This window comes from Melopsittacus undulatus, chromosome 5 (assembly GCF_012275295.1).
Source record: "Melopsittacus undulatus isolate bMelUnd1 chromosome 5, bMelUnd1.mat.Z, whole genome shotgun sequence".
In the NCBI taxonomy this organism is placed as follows: domain Eukaryota; kingdom Metazoa; phylum Chordata; class Aves; order Psittaciformes; family Psittaculidae; genus Melopsittacus; species Melopsittacus undulatus.
In genome coordinates, this window is record NC_047531.1 from 40,615,356 (window position 1) to 40,641,680 (window position 26,325).

Here is a 26,325-nt window from a genome sequence, read left to right on the forward strand (position 1 = left end):
GCATCTCTCCCATTGCAGGCTGTTCTCTTGAGGGCATTTATTAGGTTGTGAACCCCCTACTCAGCCTTACACTTGCCTTTTTACAAGTGTTAGGTCCCATCACCTGATAGGTTCATACTGACCCTTGTCTTTGCCCAGCTACTCCATATCGTGGAAGAATTAGTTGATTACTCCTTACTATTGTTTTAAAAGCTCTTATGCCTGAGGGCCTTCCTTATCTCAGTTTTTTTCAGCTACCTGGTTAAAGACTTGTGCTTCTTTATTCCAGTCTTTTCCATACAGACATAATTTCTTCTGCCTCTCCCAGACAGTCTTATTCAGCATCCTTTGTCCAACTCCAGGGATCCACCTGCTATTGCTGGTCCTGTGGCAGTCTGAGCTCAGTCCCTCCAAAGAACTTCTGTTCCCTTAATGAGAGTCTCTTCCAGAGAGGTGATTTTTGTGCCCAAGCATCACCATTGTAAGACACACAAGTGTGTTTCTGCACTAGTAAAATCATTACTGTGACAGAAAGCGTTGAGTCTGTGAGGGCTACCCTCTCTTTGGAAGGAAATGCATCTTCCCTGTGGTTCTGCTGTGGGATCGGGATCTGCTTTATCTCCAGCTGGTATGTTAGCTTGTTGAGATTTCACCCAAATTTCAGCAAAGTGCTCAGTGAATCCCTCTACTGTGTAGCTGATGTACAAGTTTTTATTCATGAGGAAGATCAGTTACTTGAATATCAGGATGTTCTGAAAACCCTGTGGGGACCGAGGGATGAGCCCGCTCAGCCCATCTATAGGGTTGGTTCTGGCTTGATTTTGTTTTCTTTGGATTTCCAGTATCTGTGTTTATATGCATTAATAGGAATAGCACTTAGCTCTTCGACAGTGCTAGAGAAAATCATCATAGTCCTTAGCTTTAATGCATGAACCAGCCATGTTCACCCACAGGTCTTGTGAACTTCCATCTCTGTTCTCTTACTCCTAATTTACATCTTCCTGATGTATCACTGAAAATATTCCTAGTGGTCTGTAGGTTTTTCATTTGCGTTTTTATCTGTATGGAAATTAATTCTCTTTCTGATTGCTCTGGGCACATTTTTAGGTGGAATATGATGATTGTGTAGAAGCGTCTATGAGAGCTGATTCTGTTCCAGTCCTGCAGATAGTTATCTAGGCTGTGCCCTGGGAAGTGGAGCTGGTTGGGGTGGAGAAGGACCCTGCTCCTCTGCTGGCACCAGTACCTCTAACCCTTCAAAACCAGGTAGCATTAAGGGCACCCAGCACGTGACAGTGTGGCCATTTGTTCTTATTTCTTGAGCTGATTGGAAACTAAGCAGGGCTTACTTTGGGACTTGCTTAGTGCTACTTTTAGTGTCTCCCCTTTAAAATGGATCATCCCTTTGATTTATATGTCCTTCTGGCTGTCAGCTTTTTATGTCATTTATTTCCTCGGATTCTCACGCAAAACAAGAAGTACCCTTCTGCCATCACTCCTTGGCTTCAGAGGTGTTCTGTGCCATACCATGCCATCTTCTGATGATGAAGCATGTGGCAGACTGCATCCCCTGACTGTCTTCTGTGACTTGGGAGCTGCCATGGGTGCAGGTTCCTCAGTGTTAGACACCCCACAGAGCAAGTCATCATCAAGGGAGCAACTCATTATTGATAGGAGTGAAAGCCATGCGCTCCTGAGCTGTGTCATGAAGCCACATCCAGAGGTGAAGCTTTTCTGCCCTGAGGGTATGCTGTGTTTTAGTCCCATCCAGGTAAGAGGCTGATAGCTAGGCTATGGAGATGGGCAGTGAAGGGCACACCTTGATCTGCACCTGTCTTATTAGAGGTCAGCTATGCCCCAGGCCTAAATGGCTGGGGCATCCAGAGCAAGCCCTTCAGGCCACCTGAATATCTGTCCCACCGTCTCTGGGAGCCTGGCTACACACAGCTGCCCAGTGTGGGAGCTGCGAGCAGCCAGAGCTTGTGGAGAATGCATGTCAATTGTAACCACATCAGCCTGTCTAAGCCTGATGGGGTTTAATGTGACTCTCCCTGCTCTTCAGAAAGGAGTCTGGAAAGCAAAAACAAGGGCCAGTTGAAAACTGCTAATGCTCAGATCATTTTCATTGCTTTATAAATTTTTAATATTAGGGTTTGATCTTGTTTCCTTCCAAGGTGCCAGCCTGAGATTCTTTATGTGGGCTCATCTGACCAGGCTCCAAGTCCCCAGGACTCTGGTCACACGGAAGGGATTCCTTCTTTGATATTATGCATCAGGCAGATATTATCCTTTGATCCTGTAATTTTTGGTTCCTTTCTCCAGATGACCAAGTTTTTGTTTTGCTAAGCAAAAGCCACTCCACTGTCACTATTTCCTTGGAAGATTTAGTGCTTAAAAATTGAGAGGATCATAAATCAAGTTATCTTTTTCTGCTTGTTCTTTTGGCTGTAGATATCCGGAATTAAAAGAGTGTTTCAGTCTTAGGCAGTGTCAGGTTTAAACTCTGCACTTGAACTATTAGTGTGAAGTGTCCCTGCCCATGGCAGGGGGGTTGGAACTAGATGATCTTAAGGTCCTCTCCAACCATAACCGTTCTATGATTCTATGGATTTTTCTCTATATAGATGTTTTTTGTAATTTATTGCTTGTACAGGGGAGTTGGAACTAGATGATTTTAAGGTCCTTTCCAACACTGACTATTCTATGATTCTGTGAACAGATCCATGTGGCTTAAGGTCTTGAGATGCCCAATTTGGAGCTGATGTAATTGCATAGAGAGAGAGTAGTTCTTAAGCTCCCAGCACGCATTTCTCACACAGGCAGATCCCAAGGTCTCCTCATCACATACATCTAACCAGACTCTCCACTGACAATGCCAGTTTTGTCCTGATTCTTCCACTGCTGTGCTACCCCTTGCTTAGCAGTAGACATGGCAGAATTACGGATATATAGGTACAGGAACCTAGTGTGTTTGATGCAGGGCCTTGCCTTTTCCTACCGCGAAGCCTTCCTACCAAAAGCTTGTGAAGCTTCCTGCAAACCTCAGTGGGTGATGGGGAGCGAGTACCTGAAAGGAGACCAGGATTATGTACGTAGTAGGTGATCAGGATATGCTCACACCCAAATTTGGCTGCCTAAACACATATACACACACAAGCCACTTGTGGGTAGCTGAAACTTCATCAGGTCAGGCAACTTCAAACGTGAAAATTTCATAGTGTTTTTATTTTTCAGTACATTTTCCTCCTATGTCTGCATTTCTTTAACCCCCACATTTCCTTAGATGGAATAGCTGAGAGAAAAAATAGAATGGTGTTGGTGGTATGCTTGAGATCTGGCTTGTTGAGGCAGGGTGTCTGGACTTGCTTTCTTCTCTGCATGCTGCCAGAGCGCTGCTGGGGTCAGCATGTGAGGTTGTGGCATGCACGGCTTGAGCTTCAGTGAGTTTCACTGCCAGGACCTCAACAAGACCATGCTTGGCCAGGATGGAGGCAGGAGATGAACAGATATTCTTGCAGGCAGGGAGAGAGTGCTGCATTTTACACAACTTAAATTTGGTAATACATTGAGTGGGTTTTCACCAGTATAACTGACTCAGGGACTCTTCAGTGCCCAAACTCTAAATCTGGACTCTGAATCATGAGCTGCTATCCTTTAATAGCTCTTAATAAAGCAAAAGATGTGGTTTCAACCAATTTTTTTCTAGGGGGAAAATACCTCTATGATGAGTACTTATTGCTCTATTAATAAACAGATGAAACGATTTTACTCTGAATTTGGTGCACAGCAAAATTTCTCTTTGGGTGTGAGAAGCTAGCTTCAAAAGTTCTAGCTGCAGCAGGTTTAAGTTCGAGGAAGCCACCACCCACGGCTGTCCTATAGAATAGAAGAGGTGCCACTTTGTTCTGCAGGTCTTGCTGTGCCTCTTACCTACAGGATTCTATGGAATCACAGGATGGTTTGGGTTGGAAGGGGCCTTAAAGCTCACCCAGTTCAAACCCTTGCCATGGGCAGGGACACCTCCTACTAGAGCAGGTTGCTCCAAGCTCCATCCAACTGGGCCTTGAACACTGCCAGGGATGGGGCATTTATGTGTAAATTCACTACAGTTCTTGCTTCCAGCTCCTGTTTCAGGTCAGTTTGATCTAGATAGAGTTTGTATGGGTCTGGTCTCCGTCAGCTTCTTCAACTGGCAGCTCTACTATCATGCTGTATCATGGCTGGCAGGCTGAAAGAGGAGGACTTCCCAAGTCTGTAGAAGCATGACTCAAGAGACCTTCAAAAAGGAAACCTGCATTGTGTCTGATCAAAAGCCCTCTCGCTCTGCATTTTAGTGTGGTGAAAAACACCCCCCCCAGTCAACCAAAACAGCTCTCAAAATTAAGAAGGTGCACATAGAGGCTAATAGTTTTCTTAGGGGATAGCAATGGGAGCAACCCGAGAGTAGGCTGGGGATGCAATGGGGACTTCAGGACATGGGTAATTGACCTATGTCCTGGGTACAGGGGAAGGTTATGGCTGAGTGGGACCTAGATTACTGGGAGAAGTTTAGCACTGGGCTTCGCGCTCCCCATCCTCCATCAAGCCATAGGATCATAGTGTGGTTCCTGTGTTAAATTTATCAGGCATTCCCGTTTGTAGCCAGTGGTTCTCATGGGAAAGACTCTGTTACCCCGGTGAGTAGGAAATGGCTCAGAACCCCAGTGCATTGAGAGTATGTGTCAATTGTTTCCTTCCAGGCGCTTTGGGAAGGGAGCCTAGAAGTTTATCTCAGCATTTGCAACAATACAAACAGATGCCAAGCAGTTCAAGTACATAGAACAGGAAAATGTCCTGCTTGGCCTCCCTATACAGACTGGGAGCAGGCAGGGGGAGGATGGCACAAAACCCCCAACCTTAAGTAAGTCTTTCCCTCGCAGAGTAGGGAAAAGCAGCTAAATAATGTAGATGTTTGCCTGCATGTATACAACTTCATTTTTCATATTACCAAAGTCTGTCCCGTGCACACATGGTCAAAAGATTAAAGACGTTATTTGGTTCTGTTGGCAGCACAACGTATTAAGACTACAGGCTTACTGTGATGTGTTTTCTGTTGTCAAGCTGACTGCAGAATTTAAGTGATTCAAATGAGAGTGTTGTGCTAGTACAGATACTGGATCCTGGCCGTAAGAATCCCTTGGAAGCAGCTACTGCTGCCCTGTCTGTCCCAGAGTCACCCTACAGCCCTGCTTGTGCTCAGATCAAGTTTCCCCTTCTCTGTCCTACACAGTATTTATGCCATCAGCCATGTTAAAGCTGATGTTTCCAGCTGCTGGAATAGCATTCTTGCTTTCCTTTGGCACATGGGAGCTAAATCTTATCTCCAGGTGCTGATCCATAAGGTCTTTCTGCAGGTGCCTCTGATGGTGGTGTGGCTCTGCCTGTTCCCTCTGTGGTGTGAGCCAGTTTCTCTGGGCTGGAGGCAGCAGAGGCAGTTCCCTTTTCTCCTGCCACTGTTATGCTGCCTGTTGGACCTTGCTCAACCGTGGATTTCTGTTTCTGTTTTTGTCCTGCTCCCTGAGATGGTGAGTTACTAGTGCCTGGTACTGTACTGTGTGGTTGTGCAGCTGTTGGCACCCAGCAGCAAGAGGAGATGCTCATGGGGTGGAGAACTTCTAATATCTCAGCCTAGATAACTGTGGCTGAAAAGCAACACTAATTCCCCTCGGGGAGATTTTCATTAACTCTTTGTAGCTGTTAGTTTGTATCTTGACATCATGGACACTGTATGTATATGAATATCTATTTATTGGTCTTCTGCATAGTTACCACCAGTACCTAAACTCAAGCCTGCTGCACACTTCAGCCACGAGAATGATCATAGAATCCTAGAATCACAGAATGGTTTGGTTTGGAAGGGGCCTTAAAGCTCATCCAGTTCCAATCCCCTGTCACAGCCAGGGACATCTTCCACTAGACCAGGTTGCTCCAAGCCCTGTCCAAGCTGGCCTTGAACACTGCTAGGGATGGGGCAGCCACAGCTTCTCTGGGCAGATCCCAGCAATGATGGGATCTGTTTCAGGGCCCTTACAGGCACTGTCACATCGTTGTGTCTGTGAGGGAGAAGGAATTTCTTTATAAGCTTCTGCTTTCTATTACAGTTCCCACATACCAAATTACTTTAGAGCCAAAATGTATCACACCTAGTGGGGATGAATGTTTTTCAACTGATCATTCTGGAGTACAATTTTTTTTTTGTTTCATTTATTGGTCTGTGAGAATTCAGAATTCAGTGGTTTTAGAAACAAACTTTTTCAAATGCTTAATATTTAAATAACTCAACAGCATGCATTTAAAATTTTTAATTGATCCTCTGTGTTTGCTTTTTGAAGGAGTTACTGCTGGAGATCTGTGGATCTCAGTGGCCTTGTTGGGCTATGGAACATGTATGGTTAGGAGAGACAATGTATAAATGGAGAAGGCATGAGCTATTTTTGTCCACTTCTGGCCCCATCCCTGCATACTGCTCATCATTCCATTAGTTACAAGCCCTTGTGGAGCTGAGTTAGCTATTCTGAAGCTGCTATTAAGGAGGGCTACTCCGGTCAAGCAGCTTTTTAAAAGACCTTGGGGGCTTTCAGTGTAAAAATTCAAGTGCAAAAAAGGTGAAGGGCTCTCCAGACTTCACAGCAGGTGGTTCTTCATTGAAAAGTCAGTTTGTTATAGAGGCTGGGTGTTTTGTGCCTGAAGTTTCAGTTATTCAGTCTCAGAGATGGATTTATCATACTGAGGAACTGGAGATGCATGATAGCAATGAAGTTAATGGGTGATTGCAGTCCAGCTTTACTCTTGCAGAGCAGCTTCCCGTGTCTTGCAAATAGGTGGTTCATCCAGAACCTTATCGTGCTGCTGAAAAACAAATGGTAATGATAGGTCCAGCTCCCAGATGAGAGGGAAGAGCAATGCACCCCCTGTAGTGAGGGAAAATTCATGGAGACGAATCAGTGGCAAAGGCCAGCTTTCTCTCTGGCTTTGTCAAGTGCGTGACTGCTTTATCTAGTGAGACATGACTTCTATTACTCACTTGACTTAATTCTTATTCCTGAGCAGAAAGGGGCATGACTGCTGCAGAGAAGAGGTGGGCTGCATCTCATCTGGCCTTAGATATTGTTGCTACCATCTTATTGGTTACCCACCCATTTAACACAAGGTTCTGTGGTTTCAGGAGTGATGTGCTTTCACACTGTGGTGTACCTGGAATGCATTTCAGGAGGGTCTTTTGGCTGATTATCTTCTGTGGCAGATATGTGTAGGTGCTGGAGTCGTCTCTGCTCCCTGCTCAAAGCCGCAGCAGTCACGAATGCTGGGATCTGAAGGCTGCTGTTTGAGCTGCAGCCTCTGCCTTGTCTTGAATGTGTCATCACCTATGCTCACATGAAGTTTTCATAGTTGTGCATTCATGCAAGGTTTAAGAACGCACCAGGAATAGCTGAATGTGAGGTGGCCAAGACAGTGACTCTGCAGAAATGCTCCCCCATGCGCAGAAGTAAATTACTGTACCCACAGATAAATATATTTGTTCTTACGTGCGTTTGTGGCTCAGTCATTCAGATAAAGGTACTTCAGACAGTAACAGGGCATGTGTGTTTATCTGAAGCTCTCTGCTTGGCTATGCTGAGACATGAGGGTAAACCAAATTTGGTCAAAAGCCTAGGATGCTGCTATCATTTATCAGGGGCTGAATCTGAAGGAGCTGTTTTTACAGCTTGCAGCAAGAAGTCTGAATTATCTGCGCGCATAAAAAGACGTGTAGACACTTCCTATAACCACAAGGAAAGATACTTACCCCAACTTGGTAGAAGTGCAAATAGCCTTGAAAATTAAACATTTTGATCGAACTCCTCAAGAAGACACAACAATTGGCAAATGTAGTTGCGATGCTTTGGTTTGAAATGGAAGTCTGGAGGACAGGGAAGAAGCATACTTCGGGTTTACAGTCAGCATGTGGAATTTGACACTTACTCTTTTATGACTGAATTTTTATTTTGGAATGTGTCAAGTACTTAGAAGTTGACAGTAACTTATGTTTAGTGGTTCTTCCTCATCTGCTGAGTTGTAATACCCTAAAGGGGCTTTGACACTTGTTACACAGTGGACTCCGTAGCTGAGTGATAGAAATTTGGCTCCACTAAGCTCTGCAGTGCAGCTGGATCAGTTTGCACAAGGTGGGTGTTAAATCCAGCCAATGTTTGTGGGGAAACAAATGGAAAAAATAATGTATTCACTGTATTCAATATTGCAGAATGTGTGTGATGGTCTTTTGTGGGGTTTATTTTTATTTTTAAATGAGTCATAAGGACAGAATAATTACCAGAGTCTGCCCTGGCATGCGCTCTCAGAAATGATTGCACGAAAAGTACTTTCCAAATGGAGCTCCTAGCTCAGGTCTGGGGAGAAGAAACACAGGATTAATTAATATGAGGCCAGCAAAAAAGGGTAGTTGGCTGGTCTGTTTGAATGAAACACAGCATAAACTGCCCTGGCCAGTGATGCACAAAGGGTATGCACTCAAAGTTGATGTTTGCTGTGCTGGTGTTCCCTAGGTCATCACACTATCTACATTGGGGTCCACGTGCCGAAGAGCTATAGGAGAAGGAGGCGTCACAGAAGACGACCTGGGCACAAAGAGAAAAAAGAAAAGGAGAAAATCTCTGAGAACTACTCCGACAAATCAGACGTAGAAAACACTGATGAGACAAGCAGCAGCATCCTTAAACCTCTCAGTAAGTACTGGTGTCAATTGTCACTCACTACAATGCTCTGTTATCTAGTGATCTGCTCCTGATCCAATCATGGAGGAGGAAACAGGATCCATGAAAACAGTTATCTCGTGTTGCAAGGTCAGAGTTGTCATAATCAGTTGCTGTTGGATGGTTGCTGCAGCTTGGAGAAGGCACAGGCTGGAACAGACATTTCATCCCTCCATATCACCTGCTTTGGCTCCTGAGCTAATGGCAGTGAGGAAGAGGCCAAATTTTAAAAAGCAATTTGATAGTGTGTAAAGAAATAGCAAGCAAACGTAAAGACTGAGTAGGTGCCTGGACAGATCTATTGCAGCTTCTGCCCTGGATCTCAGGACATGAACCCTCTTTAGCATTCAGGCACCCCATGGCTTCAGCTAGAAACAGCTTAACAAGGAGGAACAGGTTGTTGGGAAGCACCAAGACCAGTGCTATAGGCTAAGGAACATACCAGTTTGGGATTTGGCTTCATTGTATCAGTAACTCCTGGTGCTAGTAAGTCTTTTCCCTTCAGTAATTAAACAGTTTTAAGTTTTGCAAACAAAAAGATTAAAGTGTAGCATTACTGTATGTTTGAATATAGTGATACTGTAGGGTTGAGTATCTGAATGTTAATAGGAAGATGGTCTTGTTTGGATGCCCATGGTCTTGTTTGGATACTCCATTTGTACTGAGATTGATAAGCAGAGGAGAGAGATCTTTATGTGGTGTCATCTTTATGCAGCTCTTTGGTAACATCGTAGGAGACTGTCATAAAGTCCCATTTTTCTTGCTGTGTTCTCTGTTGGCCACAAGCTTGTTCTGAAATCTGGGGGATGACTGCTTAAATAGGAGTGGGAGAGTACAGATGAGAGAATAGAAGCAGGTGACAGCCTTCTAAAATGGGAACATGCTAACAAGGTTTGAATATAGCAGAACAGCCCAGCATATGATATAGCTCAGATTATTGAGGCTTACTCCAGGTGGTTGCAGTTTCATTAGAAAGAACTTGTTGGCAAGTGGGGACAATGCTTCTTGTGTGAGACAGAGGAGCAAGGAGGGGTCATGGATTGAATATGTAAATTTTTCATTTTAAAATGATGTTGCTGGGTAGTTGCTGCATGTAAAGACAGTAGCATGGGATCAGATCAGTCATGTCATTAGTCCAAAGCTTGTACTCTTGGTGGTACTTCAGTGAGCAGCAACTGGAAAGGAAGGCAAGTCATGAGGTCTCCCCAGCTGTAGTTTCTTAACTGTCCCAAGGAAGGGATACACAAAAACCAGGAGCTGGTTTGGCACTGAAAGACATAATTACCTGCCTTCAAGAACTCTTGGTATTTGAAGTTTCATTTTTATGCTTACACCTCTGTGCTTCTTTGGCATGCAAGTGAGCAGAGCCATAGAAATTCCTGTTTGGCTTCTGGATTTATCCATTTCCTAGAGGAATACTTTCCACAAGCTAATTGTGCCCGTGGTTGAAAATGTATTTCTTCCATCAGGATTTGATTTTCTGCTTTGTGTCATTTAAAAAAGGGTTAATGATATTTTTCTTATATAGTTGCTACAGGTTAGTATGTTCTTCTCATATCTGCATCTACAAATGTGCAGTCTTTGCATCTCTCTGAGAACTTTCCCATAGGCTTTTCCACCCTGACCTCTTTGCACTACTTTTTTGGAGTGGAATCACTTAAATACCACACAATATTCCAGGTGTACTATGCAATAGCATTACTACTACATCATCTTTAACTTTTTTCTGTAGTGATCACTGTCTCAAGTATCTCGATACTTTACCAGGTTCCTGCAGGGACTTGATGTTGGCCAGATCTTTTTACAAGCTGGCACAGTTAATTTAGAACACTGTAAAAGATAGGAGTAGTTCACATTACTGTCTTGAATTACCAAACGTTGAATTACATGTTGCCTCGTATCCCCAGGTTTTTTCTTTCCCTTCTGAAACTCTTGTCTTCGTAGCTGACCTGAATTGTTTGTTTCTTACTGGAAACAAATTTTTGCTTGCTAGAAGCCTTTCCTCTCTAGTTCTGCATGTGTAGTAATGCCAGAAATCAGCTATTCTGCTGTTCTGCTTTTGACAATCTCCATCATTTAGAAATGGCTCTTTATGTCCATTTTGTTTTCTGTCTCTCATGTGGTTGCTGATCTGACAGAGTTGATGGGTAGTTGGACTGTTCCAGAGTTAGATGTCTGTCACTTTGATGAAGGCTTTTTGAGGGTCTGAATGGTTTATGAGCACTGTGGATCCAGCTGCTGTGTTCACCATCAGTCACGGCATGTGTGTCCAAGAGAAGACCATTTCTTGTCAGACAAAGCTTACCAGCTTACTCAGATGTTCATTACTGACAATCATGGCATGAAATCTTAGTTATAATCTTGTTTTGTTTAATTTTTTTTTTCTGTCAATAGTAAATAAATGAGCAGTATGAGGCTCAAATTCAGTTTCTGAAGAACATTAGAAACAAGGAATGGCAATTTTACTGGAGTTGAGAGAAAGCTGAAATGAGATACATTACATATACTTGAGAGAGCTGTCAGTAGAGAGCATGTGGCATCAGAAGCTGAAATATGTTAGGCTTGTGGGGTTTAGCAGTGTGGGAGAGAGTGAAGGCATTTGCTGTGGGGCGGGGGAGCAGGTTGGCCAGGTAGGAGAGGGTTTGGAATTTTGCTTTCCTCGTTTGAAGGGGGAGGGAAGTAAGAGCAGGGGCTTGCTGGACATGCATGTGGGGTGCACAGTGTGTCCCTGTTCTCAGAAGAGGAGAAAAAGCCCTGGAGTGCTAGGCACAGAGGAAGGAGGAAATCCTCAGGCAGCTCAGTGCCATTCTCATGAAATGACCCAAGAATAGAAGAGTGTGAGGGTGTTGCAGCTCCAGGATTAAGGACTGCAGGGACAGCTGTGTTAATGACCTTTGCATAATGCTGCTTTGCAGGATGGCTGCTGTGACCGGGGTCTCTGCTCACCAGTAAAACATGGGATGGGACTCACCTGTGCTTCGGGAATCTGTCAGAGCCTGAGGTGTGATGGATAACTGGGTTCTGATTATAATGTGTAGGACACTGTCCTCAGAAGGGCTGCAGAGTAGGTGGCTCAGGTTTAATGACATAGTAAAATGTAAGTGCTGTTTATGTAGTTATTGGTGAGATGAAGGAACTGAACTGGAGGGCATTTCAATATTTTCCTTAGAATTCTGTGAAGAACTTAAAGCAGTTTCCAGTGCCAAAAGAGGGTGACGAGAAATCTGAAGAGGTAAATTTTACAAGGGCTTGTAGGGACAGGACAAAAGGGAATGGCTTTAAACTGACAGAGGGGAGAATTAGATTAGACATTGGGAGGAAGTTCTCCCCTGTGAGAGTGGTGAGGCGCTGGCACAGATTGTCCAGAGAAGCTGTGGCTGCCCCATCCCTGGCAGTGTTCAAGGCCAGGTTGGATAGGGCTTGGAACAATCTGGTCTAGTGGAAGGTGTCCCTGCTTGTGGCAGGGGGCTGGAGCTGGATGAGCTTTAAGGTCCCTTCCAATCCAGCCAGTCTGTGATTCTATGATTTACTTGCTGCGTTAGAGGTCAGAAAGTCATTAGGGAGCTTCGTTTTTACTGAGTGGAAAGCTTAAGCCAACTTTGATTTGATATATCACTGCTATTTTTTGGTCCGTCCCCAAGCACCATGAAGCTTAGGTCAGATATCTTACCTAAAGAGGATTTCTCAGCTTCTTGGGTGGAAACTGCAATCAGATTTTGACCAAATCTGTATTTGACTCACCAGGTCAAGCTGCATGGCCTGCAACAGATGAATCTGATGAAACATGTCTGTGCTTACGGGTAAGAGAGTGAACAGGTCCAGAACTGCAAACCTTCTCTATAAAAGTTGTGTTCCAGTTCAAAACCAGCCTAATCGTACTTCTGGATTTGGGAACTGGGGCAGTCTGGAAACATCAGTCCTATTTTTTTTAAATCTGTGTCCAGTTCAGTCAAACATGGCAAACTCTTGTAATTTATAAACAACCTTCAGCTCTCTCTTCTGGAGTGAGTTAGGGAAATTCATAGAATCCTAGAATGGTTTGAGTTGGAAGGGACCTTAAAGCTCATCCAGTTCCAATCCTTTGCCATGGACAGGGACACCTTCCATTAGACCAGGTTGCTCCAAGCCCAGTCCAACCTGGCCTTGAGCACTGCCAGGGATGGAGTATGGAGTTCTTATCCTAAGGAAACTATCGCTTGGGAAAAGTGCCTTGTTTCCAGACAGGGATATTCTCTGTAGTGTTAATGGCTGGAGTATTGACCCACTAGGATTTTGGCCATATTCCACTGGTCTGTGATTAACTATGGTTAATGCACTTAGTGGGGTGAAGGAAGGGCTTAGCTAGACAGAGAAGAGAGTTGATGGTGCAAAGCTGTGGCTGACATGAGTGGAAGTGTCAGGGCTGGGTCTTTCTCTGCAGCTCAGCCAATTTCTTATCTCAGTATGAAGCAGATGGAAGAGTTTGTTGTTACTTGCAAGAGATGAGACAAGGGAGGAACAAGGAAGGCAGATAAAACTTTCTTCTTCGGGACAGACTGTGATCTGAAACCATTGTCCTCTTCCTTATTCTTTACTACAGATGCACAAAGATTTTCCCATGAGGAAATGCATCTCTGCTTGAACTATGAAGGGGTTTCTTCTCATTGTCTGGTTGCCCTCCAAGTTAATTTGGCTCTCTTCCCTGGCTTAAACCCAGGGAAGTCATGTCTTTCAGTAAGTGCTGTCATAGCAGGCAGTGTGTAGACACTGTGTTTATATACACAACGGTTGGAGCTGCTCTGCAAAGATGCTTGTGCAGAGTTTGCTTGGGTTGTCCTTGGCCTGGCCCAGCTCTGTGACCCTCAGACATGAAGTATGTGCATATTAACAGTGGTACAAATCTGTTTTGAAACTCTGATAGCACGTTTAGAAGAGAAACACCTAGATGATCTTTCAAGGTCCCTTCCAATCCTTGGGATTCTGTGATTCTGTGGTTCTGTAATATGGGATATGGACTTAGGCTAGTGTGAGTGATTACCATGTCAGAGGAAACAGAAGTAGAAAAATGTAGGATTCTCTGACAGAATGGAAACTCTTAACTTTCATTCATGATCTGTGAGCTGCCCATGGTTTCTGTCAGGTAAGAAACTGTTGTTATGTGTTTGTGATTCTGAATTGAGTGGCTGGGGTAAAAGTTTTTATTGGCAATGGTGATTCCAAGCAAAGGGAGAGCAAGAAGCTCAAAAGATAAAATACACATCCCGTCCCAAAATACCTAAGGGAATTTCATGTGTAGTCAAGGACTAGTATCCTGAGCAACTTGCAATACTACACCACAGTTCAAGCCCTGAGGTGTTTCACACAAAATAATCACAAAAATGATGCTGGTAACATAGGGAGCAGAAGAGTGGAAGTTCTCTGTTCTTCGCAGTGATTTAGAAGCTAGCTGGCAATAAGCATCCTCAGACCTGGTTTTGGGGAAGCTAACTAGAGGCATCACTTTCTAATTTCTCTTTTTCCCAGTTTAAACAGTAGGGCTGAGAAGGTGTGGGTACAGCACTTCTGTGCCCCATATTGACATGAAGTGATGCTTGCTCTGCTTGGTAATGTTTTACAGAGCTGTTCTTGCAGCCTCCACATTTGTGGAGGGTGAGAGCCTTCTTTCCCAGTGTGTGGGATGAAAGCAGTAGGTAGGTGGATTGCAGCATCTTATGTTCTTGAGGTCTTTGTCTTCTGAATCACAAAGTTGGCTGCCTGACTTCAGCCTCTTTTGGCTTTCACTTTTAACAATGTGGAAGTAGGATAAAGAAGGAGTTTGCTTTGATGGGACAGCAGGTTGCCCACTGACATTGTTCTTCAGCTGTAAACATGAGGTGTCTTCATCTGCAACCTTAGCAACTTCACATGCATATGAACACGTTTGTCCATGTTCATGCCCTGCTTTTAAAGACCAAGAGGGAGTCTTTGGGAGTTAGTTCCATTTGCTGAAGGGCTACAAGATTATTTTTTCCCCGGGTTGGACAGGGCTTGGAGCAACCTGGTCTAGTGGAAGTTATCCCTGCCTGTGGCAAAGGCTGGAATCAGATGAGCTTTAAGGTCCCTTCTAACCCCAACCATTCTGGGATTCTCTGTATTACTGCTGTTGGCCAAGAATAAAGGTTTTATCCCACAAATTGTGGGTGTAGAGCCTTGCAGCAATACTTTATGGTTTATTGGCTGTTTTGGTTAAAACCACTTGTGAGTCTGAGAAATTGTTGCCTAAGTGAAAGATTTGTCTAAACTCAGCATAATGCTTAAGAAAATGGAGTTTAAATTCAGTGCTGACTTTACTGTGAATGGGCGTTCAAAAGAGGTTGCAAATCTCAATCTCTCTGTCGAAGTTGTTTCTAGGTCAAGAGAGGGGGAAAGGAGGCTATGTTATCCCATCAAAGATTTGTCCAGCTTTGCAGTTTGCTTGGGGAAGTTTCTCTTCCACCCACCAGCTGTAGTTCTTGAAGGTTTTAGTAGAAAACCAACCTCTCTTGAGCCCTCAGATGCTCAGTTTTGGGTATGGGCACTAGGGCTTTGATGCTGAATGCCTGTATTTAAGTAGTGCTCAGAGGGCATTTGACGTGGAGAGAGAACTGTAATTACCTCTATAATACACTGTCTGAACCTGACAGATCCTGCAACATCAGTTGGCACCTTATATGTTTTTTAAGAACTGGTTAATTGATGCTTGGTTTTTCAGGGCACCTAGTAATATAGATGTTGTGGTGAGCAATCCTGCAGCATGAATTCACCATGCTGATTTGTTTAAGCGGAGGCTTTTTCGTTCCTAGCTCAAGTACAACAGTTGGCCTGTTGCTTCTGGTTGATGTAGGACACAATGAAGTTGATGACATTAGTAGCCTTAGTTTCCTTTACACTCTTGTTTGCTTCTTGCATAATGAATGTTATTTGGTGCTTTCAGGTTCTTCAGATCTTCTAGTGGGTCTAAGTGCCTAGATAAGGGAACAGTGCTGTGTGTCTGTACAGATAGTTTGCTAACATCTGTCAAGTGCAGTACTGTGCTCAGCAGGTATTCCTGGAGGCCAAGCTACTCTGCTTTCTTGCTGTGTTCTCTCACTCACCAACATGACCTTTATCAGAGGAAAAAATCCCATCTGCAGGTCTGAAATGCCCATTGATCCTTTTGTGCTCTTGATTCTCCAAGTGCTTCATCAGGTCCATAATTCCTGCTGAAATCTAATCTAGATTTCCCCTCTTTCAGCTCAAAGCCATTGCCCGCTATCTTGTCACTATTACTATAAAGTCCCACTGCAGATTTCTTGTAGGCCCAGTTGATTTCTGGTGAGGAGTGGAAGTGGCCAGTCCAGCTGTGGAATGGCCTGTTCTTAATGAGATATTTAAACATCGGTTTAGGAAGGCTCATGCTTGGTGTCTACTCTGCAAGATCATTAAGCTACCAGCTATAAATAGCAAGAGACAGCTACAGAATGGAAATAAATGAACCTACATAGCAGAGCAGATGCAGCACAGCCAGGGGAGTGCCAAGGCTCCTCTTTCTATTAGTGTTGTTGAATTTCTCAGCAATCCAATTTCTTTCCTGGCTTTTCAAGCCATAGGATAGGATTTTCCAAAAGCTTTTAGCTTCTGCTTACCACAGTAAGAGCAACAGCAGAGCAATGCTGAGAGTACCAGCCAGGATGGCCAAATAGCTCAATTGTTTTATATTAATATTTTACACTGGGAATATGGTCAAGGAGACTTGGCTGTAAATGTAAGGGTATCTTTGGTATTTTGGTCTTCAAGAGCTGCACATTGGCCTAGGTGATGGGCATGGGATGGTGGAGAAGATGAAGCATGCCTCATTCTTCCCCTCTGACCTCTAATGCTTCATGTACCATAGAATCACAGACTGCTTTGGGTGGGAAGGGACCAGCCCAGCTCTCTCAGCCTGTCTCCAGAGCAGAGGTGCTCCAGCCCTTGGAGCATCTTTGTGTCCTCTACACTCGTTCAAGCAGGTCCATATCTCTCTTGTGTTTAGGTCCCACAAAGTGCAACTGCAGAGGTTAAATACAGAAGTAATTGCCGCTTCAACTGCAGACATGCCCTCTGTGTAGCTTGGGGCCAGTCAGAGAGGCTGCTGAGATGCAGCGAATGGCAAAGGGCATGGGAAGGTGCTCAGGGGCAGGCAGGCTGTGGGAAGGTGCAAGTGAGGAGGTCAGCAATGCCTGCTGACACAGCCCTCACCCTGCAGCAGAGGGATTGCTTAATGCAGGAGAGACTGCTAATTACCTGGGCTGGACATCTGACTACCTAGGGTAAAACTGACTAAGTCCTGGCCCTGCATATTTGGGAAGACTTTCTTCTGGTGGGTTAGGCTCCTCTAGGCCAGGACCCCTGTCATCAACCTCATTTTGTGGGGTCAGGAATGTCTCTTGCCTTTCACTGCAGGGGATACACACCTGGAGGTGCGTTAGGTTTCAGGATGGATATTTTTGGGTTTATGGGTGGGTTCAGGGAAGAGGCTGTGTCTTCAGAAAATGCAGAGGGGAAGGTGGGGAGATGAGGTGTAAGGAGACATTCTTTGAAGACACAGCTTAGGAGGGTTTCTTGTAGGTGTAGGAGCGACAGAGAAGAGACACATGTAGGAGGAGGTAATTCAAGCAGCAGCTAAACCCAGCTTCCTCTCACCCATTAATTACTCCATCTCTCATCAGTGGGAGATGCTCTGGAGGGTGTTTCTCTTGTTCCTAGGGCTCTGTTCTAACTGCAGGAACTCACAGCTCCCCCTTGTATAGGATGAAGGCATGTGGTGAGGTGAGGTTGGGTCAAGATGTGAACTGTCACCCTAGGCAAAGGCTTTCTTTGTCTTCCTGGCAAGAGTGAAGGGTTTTGCTCAGACAGCTAATTAAAAAAAATGACTTTATTTGCAACACCTCTTGACTGAAATGTTGGATTTGTTACTTTTTTTAACTTCACTTGTGCATATGCTGATCACATAAAGGCTTCTTAGGAACGCTTAGGTTTGTTTGTCACACCTTGCACTTCTCTTACACATAACATCCGCCTCATTTAGTTAAATGTGTGACTGAAATTGGGCTTGCAGCACAGAATGGTGCTGACCTGTGTGGTGCTCTTTGCTGTGTAGCTGAAGCTGGCAGTCCTAGAGCTGATCCCTGTGAGCTGCTCCCAGGAGCAGGCAGCTGCTTTTTTTTCCCTGATTCCAGGTAAAGCAAATGGTGCAGTTTTTTATCACTGCCAGGTATGATCTGATGCTCTTGCCTGTACCCCTGTGTTACATTCTCCCTTTTTGGTATGCTTTCCAAAAGGATTATCAAAGTGTGTTTTAATCTTATCCTGACAGAGAGCAAAACTCCCAGATCTTCATCAAGCTTTCACTCCTTCCTCGTGATGACCAGGGAAGGAGCTAAGTTTATTTTGTTGGTTTTTTTTTGTTCAGTTCCTTTGCAAAGTCCGTATTTTGGGTGGGTGTGATAAGAGGCAGGGCTAACCTGTGCCTCCCTTGGTAGGTGTGTGCTGAGACTCCCACACACAGTAACACAACGTGATCTTTCCACTTAGTGCTGGTTGTTAAGGCAGATACTGAGAGCCTCTGGCACAGAGCGTTAGTTCTTTTCCTGTCCAGAAAGGTATGATAGCTATGAGTTCTCCCTTTGGGATAATTTCGGGTATTGTTTTGGGGGCTAAGGCTTGGGGAAAAGAGGCAGTTGTCCCTGTGTATGTCATATGCGTGTTAGGTCTGATTAAATTTGGGCATGAGATGGGTTCCCACAGGATGTCCATGCGTTTGTACCTGTTTGGATGTGGCACATGGTTTTGCAGTGCCACCAGCTGCCCTTTGGCCAGGCTCAAGAGCCTGATGTTGAAAGTCTTCCAAGGGACAGTTACATCAGGGATTTCGTGGGAGTGAAAACAAATCTCATACTAATGGAACAGCATTTCCCACATTACCCTCTCTGGTTGGCACTCTGCATAGATGGAGTTTTGCATCCTGCTTGGGCAAGTCCTTTGCTTGGAGAAAGATACCTGCCTGAGGGAAGCTCCAGACTGCTCCTGGAATTTTGTCTTCTCTCTTCCTCTGCTGCAACACCTGAAGCACTCCCCACCAGGCCTATGCTTCGTAGCAGGGTCCAAAGACAAAGGGCTGAAAACCAGGAGGATAAAAGCTCCATGTGTTTGTCACTTCTTGCACAGAGCCCTGTGCACAGTTGGAGTTCCGGGGGCACTGTGGAGGGTGATGTGAGAACAAGTGTTTCTGCACAGAGTCCATTCCCTGGTGGAACATCTCAGCTCACTTCCAACATCTTACATTCTTTCTCCCAATGTCACTTAATTTTTTTTCTTTCCAGCAACATTTCTTTAATTTCTTTTCCGTTCATTCCCCAGCCTCCAAAGTGCCCCAAAAGTGTCCTTAGGAAATGGATGACTTGAGCCACACCAACAAAACCAGCGTTATCTTTGCCTTCACATGTGGTTTCCGAGAAGAAATTAGTGGCATAGACTGTAGTTCCTTACTCAAGCTTTACTTACTTCTTGCTCCTGTGTTGTGTTTCAGGTAGCATAGTGTCATTTGGCATTTGTGTTAGTTGCTTTTAACTGCGTTGAGGCCAGTGAGTACTTCAGTAGAGTTTGATGGCTTAACGGAGGTTTATCAAAGTGCTTTAGGATTTAGAAAGCATTTGTTTTTCTAGGATTTGAGTCATGCAGTCAGACTGATGCTGAGAAACAGTTCTGGCTTCAAAAAGAGTTTAAAAACCCTAGCATTGTAATGTGCCCATGTGAAGCCATTGCAAATGCCTGGGCCTGGAATTACGTGTATACTCTACCTGCTGGGAGGCCAGGATAAAATGGCTCAGATCTGAATCCTGCTTTCAAATGGTTCTGAATGTGTCTGAAAGGGGCAGCCACTGCCATGGAGGAAGGGGGGGATGAGTATTATGGTTTTCTTCTCAACAGGAATGATAATGTGCTTTTGGTGAGGATTATTTCTAGGGGCAGTGCATTTAAAGGCACAGTGTCATCTCTTCAAGGTATTTTCTAAGATTTGCCTCCACTCTATTCATCATTAAAACCCAAACCACCGAAGTGGCCAGGGTAATAACACTGATATCAATGGCAGAGCTGTTGAGCACTTACATTATTGTCAACTCGAAGTGATCAAAATCCATGACCCTGAAATAACAAAATTAACGTGAATGTAAAGTACAAATACAAAAGTAGTGTTATCTTGTCTGGCCTTCTGGTTTTGATACCCTAACACTGTCACACTCCTGCCCTACTTCTAAGTTTTCTCTGTAATTTGAAGACCTGATACAAATATTTGTTAGTTGAAAGTTAAGATTCTTCTGTAGCTTTAATTTCCCCTTGAGAGGGTAGTTAAAAGGGTAAATCCTGCCTGGTTAATATTGAATGAATTGTTGCAAAGTTTGAGATGAAATAATAAGGATTGAGCACTGTGCATTTGGTAAATATGGTCTGCAAAATGAGGTGCAGATTAATCAGTCTCAAAACCCCTTTTTCTTTTTTTGGTGGTACAATGCATTTTCATTTACTTATTGCTTCTGCCTCAATCAACTGCATATTTGCTTGCAGCTTTCCAAGTAAGCCCTTCTGGATTAAGAAAGGTCTCTGCAGCTTTTTTTGTGACCAGGCAAGGTTTTGTTTAGAAATCTCCCATGGCCAAAGGTGACACGATTAGTCCTGCTAGATGTAAAGGAAAAGAATTTAATCTGGACTTGACACTGGGTTTAAAGCCACAGGGTGCATCGCTGTCTGCTTTGTGGGATTGAAGTGGTTCTTCAGCTTCGCCTTGAAACTTCTTCAGTTTTTAAGTACCAGAAAAAAAGTGCCTCTGTGAAGTTCTATGAGGTGTGTGTTGCTGCTTTGACAGGTCACACTGCTCATGTTCTAGACAAAGCAGAGCCCAGCTTCTCTCATAGTGCAGGGGAAGACCTCCTTTAAGTGGAAGCTCGTGGTGCTAATCTTCTGTCTTGAACTGATAGCATGTGCTGCGATAATTACCTAAGCCACCTTAATTCTTTGCCTAATTCTGTTCCCTGCATTCACGTGAAACTGCTAAGGGACAGAAAAGTCTGAGGAATTTACCCTGTAGGAAAAAAAAATTCTCATTTAGATTTTAAGCCAAAGATATTTCTACAGCTGAGAAGGACTGAACTGTGCAGGTGATGGTTGGTACTGTAAAGCTGCCCTTCTGGGATTAGGTTCCACGCAAAGCTGTTGGGCAGTGTGGGAACAAGCCATCCCAAAACTCTGGGTTTCTCCCTGTGTATACATAAACAAGGGCTTGAAGTGCTTCAAAGCATATGCACTGGACCTGTCCACCAAGTATGGTGGCTATTTCAACATTCCCCATGTGCTTCATACATGATTGTTCACTGAGTGGTTTTCTGACTCATGGGTTACCAGAAAGCCTGGCTTTGTTCAAATGAGGCTCAGCCTTACTGATTAACAGGAACACTGGTCAGCAGTGGTGTCATGTCCCTTCTGTATATTGATTTTGTAGGTGTATGTGGCATGTGTGCTGTTTGGAGTTGAATGCTGTTGGGTGACAAGCACTGTGCTAACGGAGGGGAAAAACAGCCATCTTTTTACTGTCTTCTGGCAGAAACATTGTGTATTTGATGTTCTCTGTTAAATCATTATTGCCCCAGAAAAAGTGATTGCCTGGAGCGTGGGGTGATCAGGCAGCTTACAAGTTCTCCACTTAGCTTGGATTCCAGAAAGATGAACAGAAAGAAGAGGGTTCTGATGCTGTAGGTACTGAAGTTGGGATGGAGGGGTGAGGTAGGCTCAGGGTCTGTCACTACAGGGAATGTCGGAAATAGAGCTGTGAGCTGCAAAGGTCTTGTTTCCTGTGATAACTGAAAATCATTGCTCTGTTCGTAGGAAGCTGTGTTGTCGGCTTTGTGCTAAATCCTTTATGTAAATATAACCAACAGCTGGACTTTCTTCTCTAAGCCCTGCTTTGTGTTTTCTGTTGGCTCCTGTGAATCTCATTGAACTGTTCCTACAGGGACCATTTAAAAAGTTAATCCGTAGTCTAGTTACCCTTGAAGCTAGTGTCTTTATTTTTCTTTGCACACTCTGCAATCTGCTTTATCCATCAGCAGAGCTGTTGTGGTTTTCCCTATCCCTCCTTGCTTCTGCACTAGGAAGAAGGCACATTAGCCACTTCTGGAGGAGTTGAACCATAGGTCATAGTTGAGGGCAAGGGAGGTGTTATGGAGTAGGGATGGGTACAAGAGGGGCTTTCCCAGTGCTTCCTGTGGCACGGAGCCAAGTCTCCTCTCCTCTCAGGAGGTGCAAAGAATTATGCCCGTGACCTACTAACCTCCTACAGTTGGGACTGTGGGCTTGGGAATTGCATGCACAGATGGCTGCTGTCTGCATGGCAGCAGATGCTGCTGATCTAATGAGTAGGATCAGTAGATGTTTGAACGAAATTGTGGTGAGTGGTGCAGGGATGTAAATAGAACTGCAGTGCTGCTCCTTTCTCCCTAATACCAGTAATTTCTGGGCCCTTTCCTTTCCTTTCTTGGCACCTCTCCATTTACCTCTTTCTCCAGATAGTGCTGGCACAAGAAGAATGTGGATAATTTTGATTACACAAGGAAGCTGTTAGGGAATTAGATGATTAAGAAATGTGTGGAGGGTGAACGGGAGATCTTGAGGCCAAAAATCTGTTTTACTCAGATGCCAGTATGTTGGTATGATAAAATGGGAGTGTTAATAAAAAGTAAATCAGTCATATACAGAATGTCCTGCTGATAGCAGAGGGCTTGCTCCCTCTCTCTCTTCCTCCCTCCCTCCAGAATATCACTCCAGTGTGTGCTTTGCTGGAACTCTGCCCTGTGTAAGCGCAAACCCTAAAATAAACACATTTCTCTCATCGCGCACGAGAAACAAGCTTCATTGTAACTCTTGCAAATGCTTTTGAGGAAAGGCTTCTATTCAGGTTGAGTCTTCTACAGCTTGTCCAAGGCCCCACTCCTGGGTTTCTCTTTCTGCAGGGTTATTTCAGGGATGATGAACTTGCTTTGAATAGAAACTTCAGAGTTGTGTTGGAGCAGATGCTGTGTTGTGAATGTGTTCATGCCTTGAAGAAACAAATTTCCAAGAGGCAAGAATTGCCTTTCTTTTATCTCTTCTGACTCTTTTATCTCTTTGACTTTCTGATAAGCCAAAGTGAACTATTTCACCTATGACCTGAAAGACTGGAAGCCAAAGAACCACCACCAAAGGAAATGGAATGACACTGAGATGTCAGTGTCATGAACCTAAAGGATAAACAAGATAGGGTGAAAAAGGCCTCACCCTGATACATTAATCAGTGCAAATTATTTTCTTTCTTCTTTGTTAGTGTCAGCCATTTCCCAGAAAAATGGTATATTAATGAAAATAAATCCGGGTGATACCTGAAATAAAAGCTGAGGGAGCTGTGGGCTACTCTGCTCAGCTTTGAGTCCTGATCCAACATCTCTTCAAGCAGGGGAGGGTCTTCATTTGGATTTATTTGCGGATTTCTTACCCACTGAGTGAACTTTTAAGCAATGATACTAAGTACATCAAAATTTGGTGCAGGGAAGAGCTTGGTCATCTGAAAGCTGAAGAGGAAAGCAGATGTTAAGTGAAATGTAAGCGATTCTTCATAGATGTGTTTGTACTTGTATCACTAGATTTATGTCTGGTGATAGACAGAGATCCCTTTTGGTGCTTTTTGCCACATGGTTTATCTACTCACTGGGAGGGTGGTGTAGATCTCAGCAGTTAAATGGAAATAAAAGTGTGCATAAATCATCAGAGCCTTTCCTTCTGTTTGTAAAGAAACATATGAATGGACTAGTCTCAACCTGACTGTGGTATTGGGCTTGTGTTCAAGTCTTGTTTCCAACTGGAGAGCTTGATATTTAAGTATAGTAATGGGACCTGAGTTCATCCAGCTGAGGAGGGGTGCTTGATTTAGCTCTGAACTATGGGTATCTGATAGCCTGTGAACTGCACAGTTGTGCAGGCAAGGAGAGGTATTTTGAGCATCCTGATCTGGTGTGGCCTCCAGCAGTTACTCTGTGTTGTGTTCATGCTCCAAGAGCAGTTTCATAATGATGTGACTTACCAGGCTTGGATTTCAGGCTCTGATTAATAACTTGGCTCCTCTGTGTTGAAGCTAGATGGGAGTTTTTTTCCCCTAGGTGACGTGTGTGTCCTTATTTTGTACTTGTGTCTTGGAGTGCCTGGCCCTGCAGGAGCTAGGCAAACATGGTGTGATGGGGAGGTAGATTATACAGGTAACAGATGCAGTTCATATACAAAACACAGGAAATAACATCAAAAGAGACTGAGAGAAGCTAAATTAAGATTTTGCGTTGGCCTGCAGTCCAGGGAAGTGAGTCTCTCACCACAAGCTGTATGGGCCATGAGCCTCTGTGAATCCCCTGTCTGAAACATCTGTGGGCTTGAAGAGCTCTGAATGGGAGCACTGTAGCATGTGTCCTTGCAATGGCATTGCACCTTACTTGACACTCAGAGAGCTGAATGCCATATGCAAGGCAACTGGTAGTGTCTCAGTAAGAGACTAAGTGACTGTGTCCTGTGGGAGCTGTTGTATTTCACAGTCACCTCGTAGCTACTGTGGCCTGTGGGTGATGGTGAGACCGGCTTCTCAGCCCTGTATGGAAAGAATAAACCCAGGAGATGGCAAATTTTCTTTCTAAAACTTGGTGGCAGATAGAGCCACAAACTTTCAGGAGCTGCCTGGAGGGCAGTTACATGGATGGGGCTAGACCTGCTCTCCATTATAAGAACTGTGCTTGTAGGTTTGCACAAAACTGCATGGATTCAAGTCTGTGAAGGCAATGGAAACCTTGAGACTAGGAAGGAGGTTCATGGATGTTGGAGGATTTTGATGTATGACTCGGCCCATTTTGTCCTTGGGCCTCTCAAAGCTTTCTGGAGCATCTTGCAAGTGTCTGGGGCTTCAGACACTGAAGAGAAGAGGAAGTCTGCATCCTGCTCCTTGCTTGCAGGCAGGGTGCTGACTTGAATATTCAGCAGGGCTCTGTCTCTTCCTTGCACTTTGGATATTCCTAGAGAACATGTCTTACCCCGTTTTGTTGGACTTGCTGTTATTTGGGTTTCCCTTTACCTGTGTGGGACTTGTTCTGCCTACATTGTATGTCATGCTTTTCTTGTTCCAGCCTGTTTCTAGGTAAATTGCCCAGGATGGAAAACTTCAGAAGGATGAGTCTGTAGAAAAAAGAAATGTAGTCAAGTGACTTCATTCCAGCATGCATTTCATCGTGGGAATAAGAGCTCACTCTGCAGAAAGAAAGTGCTCACCACCAAACAGTATAAACTTATTTAACGGCAACAATTGTTCCTTTGGCAAAGTCTAGCTAAAGCTCTCTAGGGGGATTAGTCTAGGCTTTGCATTAAAGCTGGGCTGAAACATACTCCACATTCCTAGTGGCAGAAAAGTGCTGCCATCCAGGACAGTTGTTTCATGTCTGCTTCAAGAAATAGGGATTATTTGGGGATGGACTGCTTCAAATAAATGACTGCTGTAGAAATCCATTTGCTAACTGGAGGCAAAAGAAGCAGCTGCACAACCATAGAGGATGCTGCTTTAAATTATTCACGTGTATTTTCAGTTAGATTTTGTCAGCTGTACAGGTCAGATATCAAGCTCATGCTCTAAACTCCTCATTTAGAGTCATCCTTGACACATCCCATGTCAGTGGGACATTTCAGTGGGTTTTCTTTGGTCTGGCCATGAGGGTTTTGCAGCTTCTTACAGCTGTCACAAGTAATGGATGTTGTCTGTGGGTAACATTATAGTATGAACATGAAGAGGAGGTAATAAATCCTAATCTGAATCTGGTCTTCATTCCAGCTGTGTCAGTGTGACTTGTATTCAGTGGTGAAAAGGGAAGTTTTCCATTTCTTTTCCCTGGTCTACTTAAAATATATGTGTGTGTGTATGTAAAACAGGCACTATTTTTTAATTGTTTGCCTTCGAAGAAGGATTGCTCTCTGTCTTGTGGGTTCCTTTAAGGCTCTGGCAATAAATAAGCTTCCAAGCTTCCAGCTGCAGACAAAATCACATTTAGGGTTAAATGTGAGCATTTTGGACCCTCCCTTATGGAAAGATAGCTAACAATCCAGCATCATAGAATGGTTTAGGTTGGAAGGGACCTTAAAGCTCATCCAGTTCCAACCCCTGCCATGGACAGGGACACCTTCCACTAGACCAGGTTCCTCCAAGCCCCGTCCAACCTGGCCTTGAACACTGCCAGGGATGGGGCAGCCACAGCTTCTCTGGGCAACCTGTGCCAGCACCTCAGCACCCTCACAGGGAAAAACTTCTTCCTAATGTGTAACCTAAATCTCCCCTCTGTCAGTTTAAACCCATTCCCCCTTGCCCTGTCCCTACCTGCTCTTGTCAAAAGCCATGCTCCAGGTTTCTTATCGGCCCCTTTACGCAATGGCAGCTGCTGTAAGTTCTCCGTGGTGCCTTCTCATCTCCAGGCTGAGCAAGCCTAACCACCTCAGC

At 44.3% G+C, this 26,325-nt stretch overlaps 1 protein-coding gene across 3 annotated transcripts in view; it reads left to right on the plus strand.

The window, feature by feature from the left end:
• The window catches only part of LOC101879541 (electrogenic sodium bicarbonate cotransporter 1), a 163,005-nt gene that overhangs the window by 30,100 nt on the left and 106,580 nt on the right, over positions 1–26,325 (plus strand). For all 3 annotated transcript variants that reach the window (XM_034062759.1, XM_034062760.1, XM_034062761.1), the window contains one exon: positions 8,562–8,741. In XM_034062759.1, the coding sequence (XP_033918650.1) occupies positions 8,562–8,741 (180 nt within the window). The remainder of the gene's footprint in view (positions 1–8,561; positions 8,742–26,325) is intronic.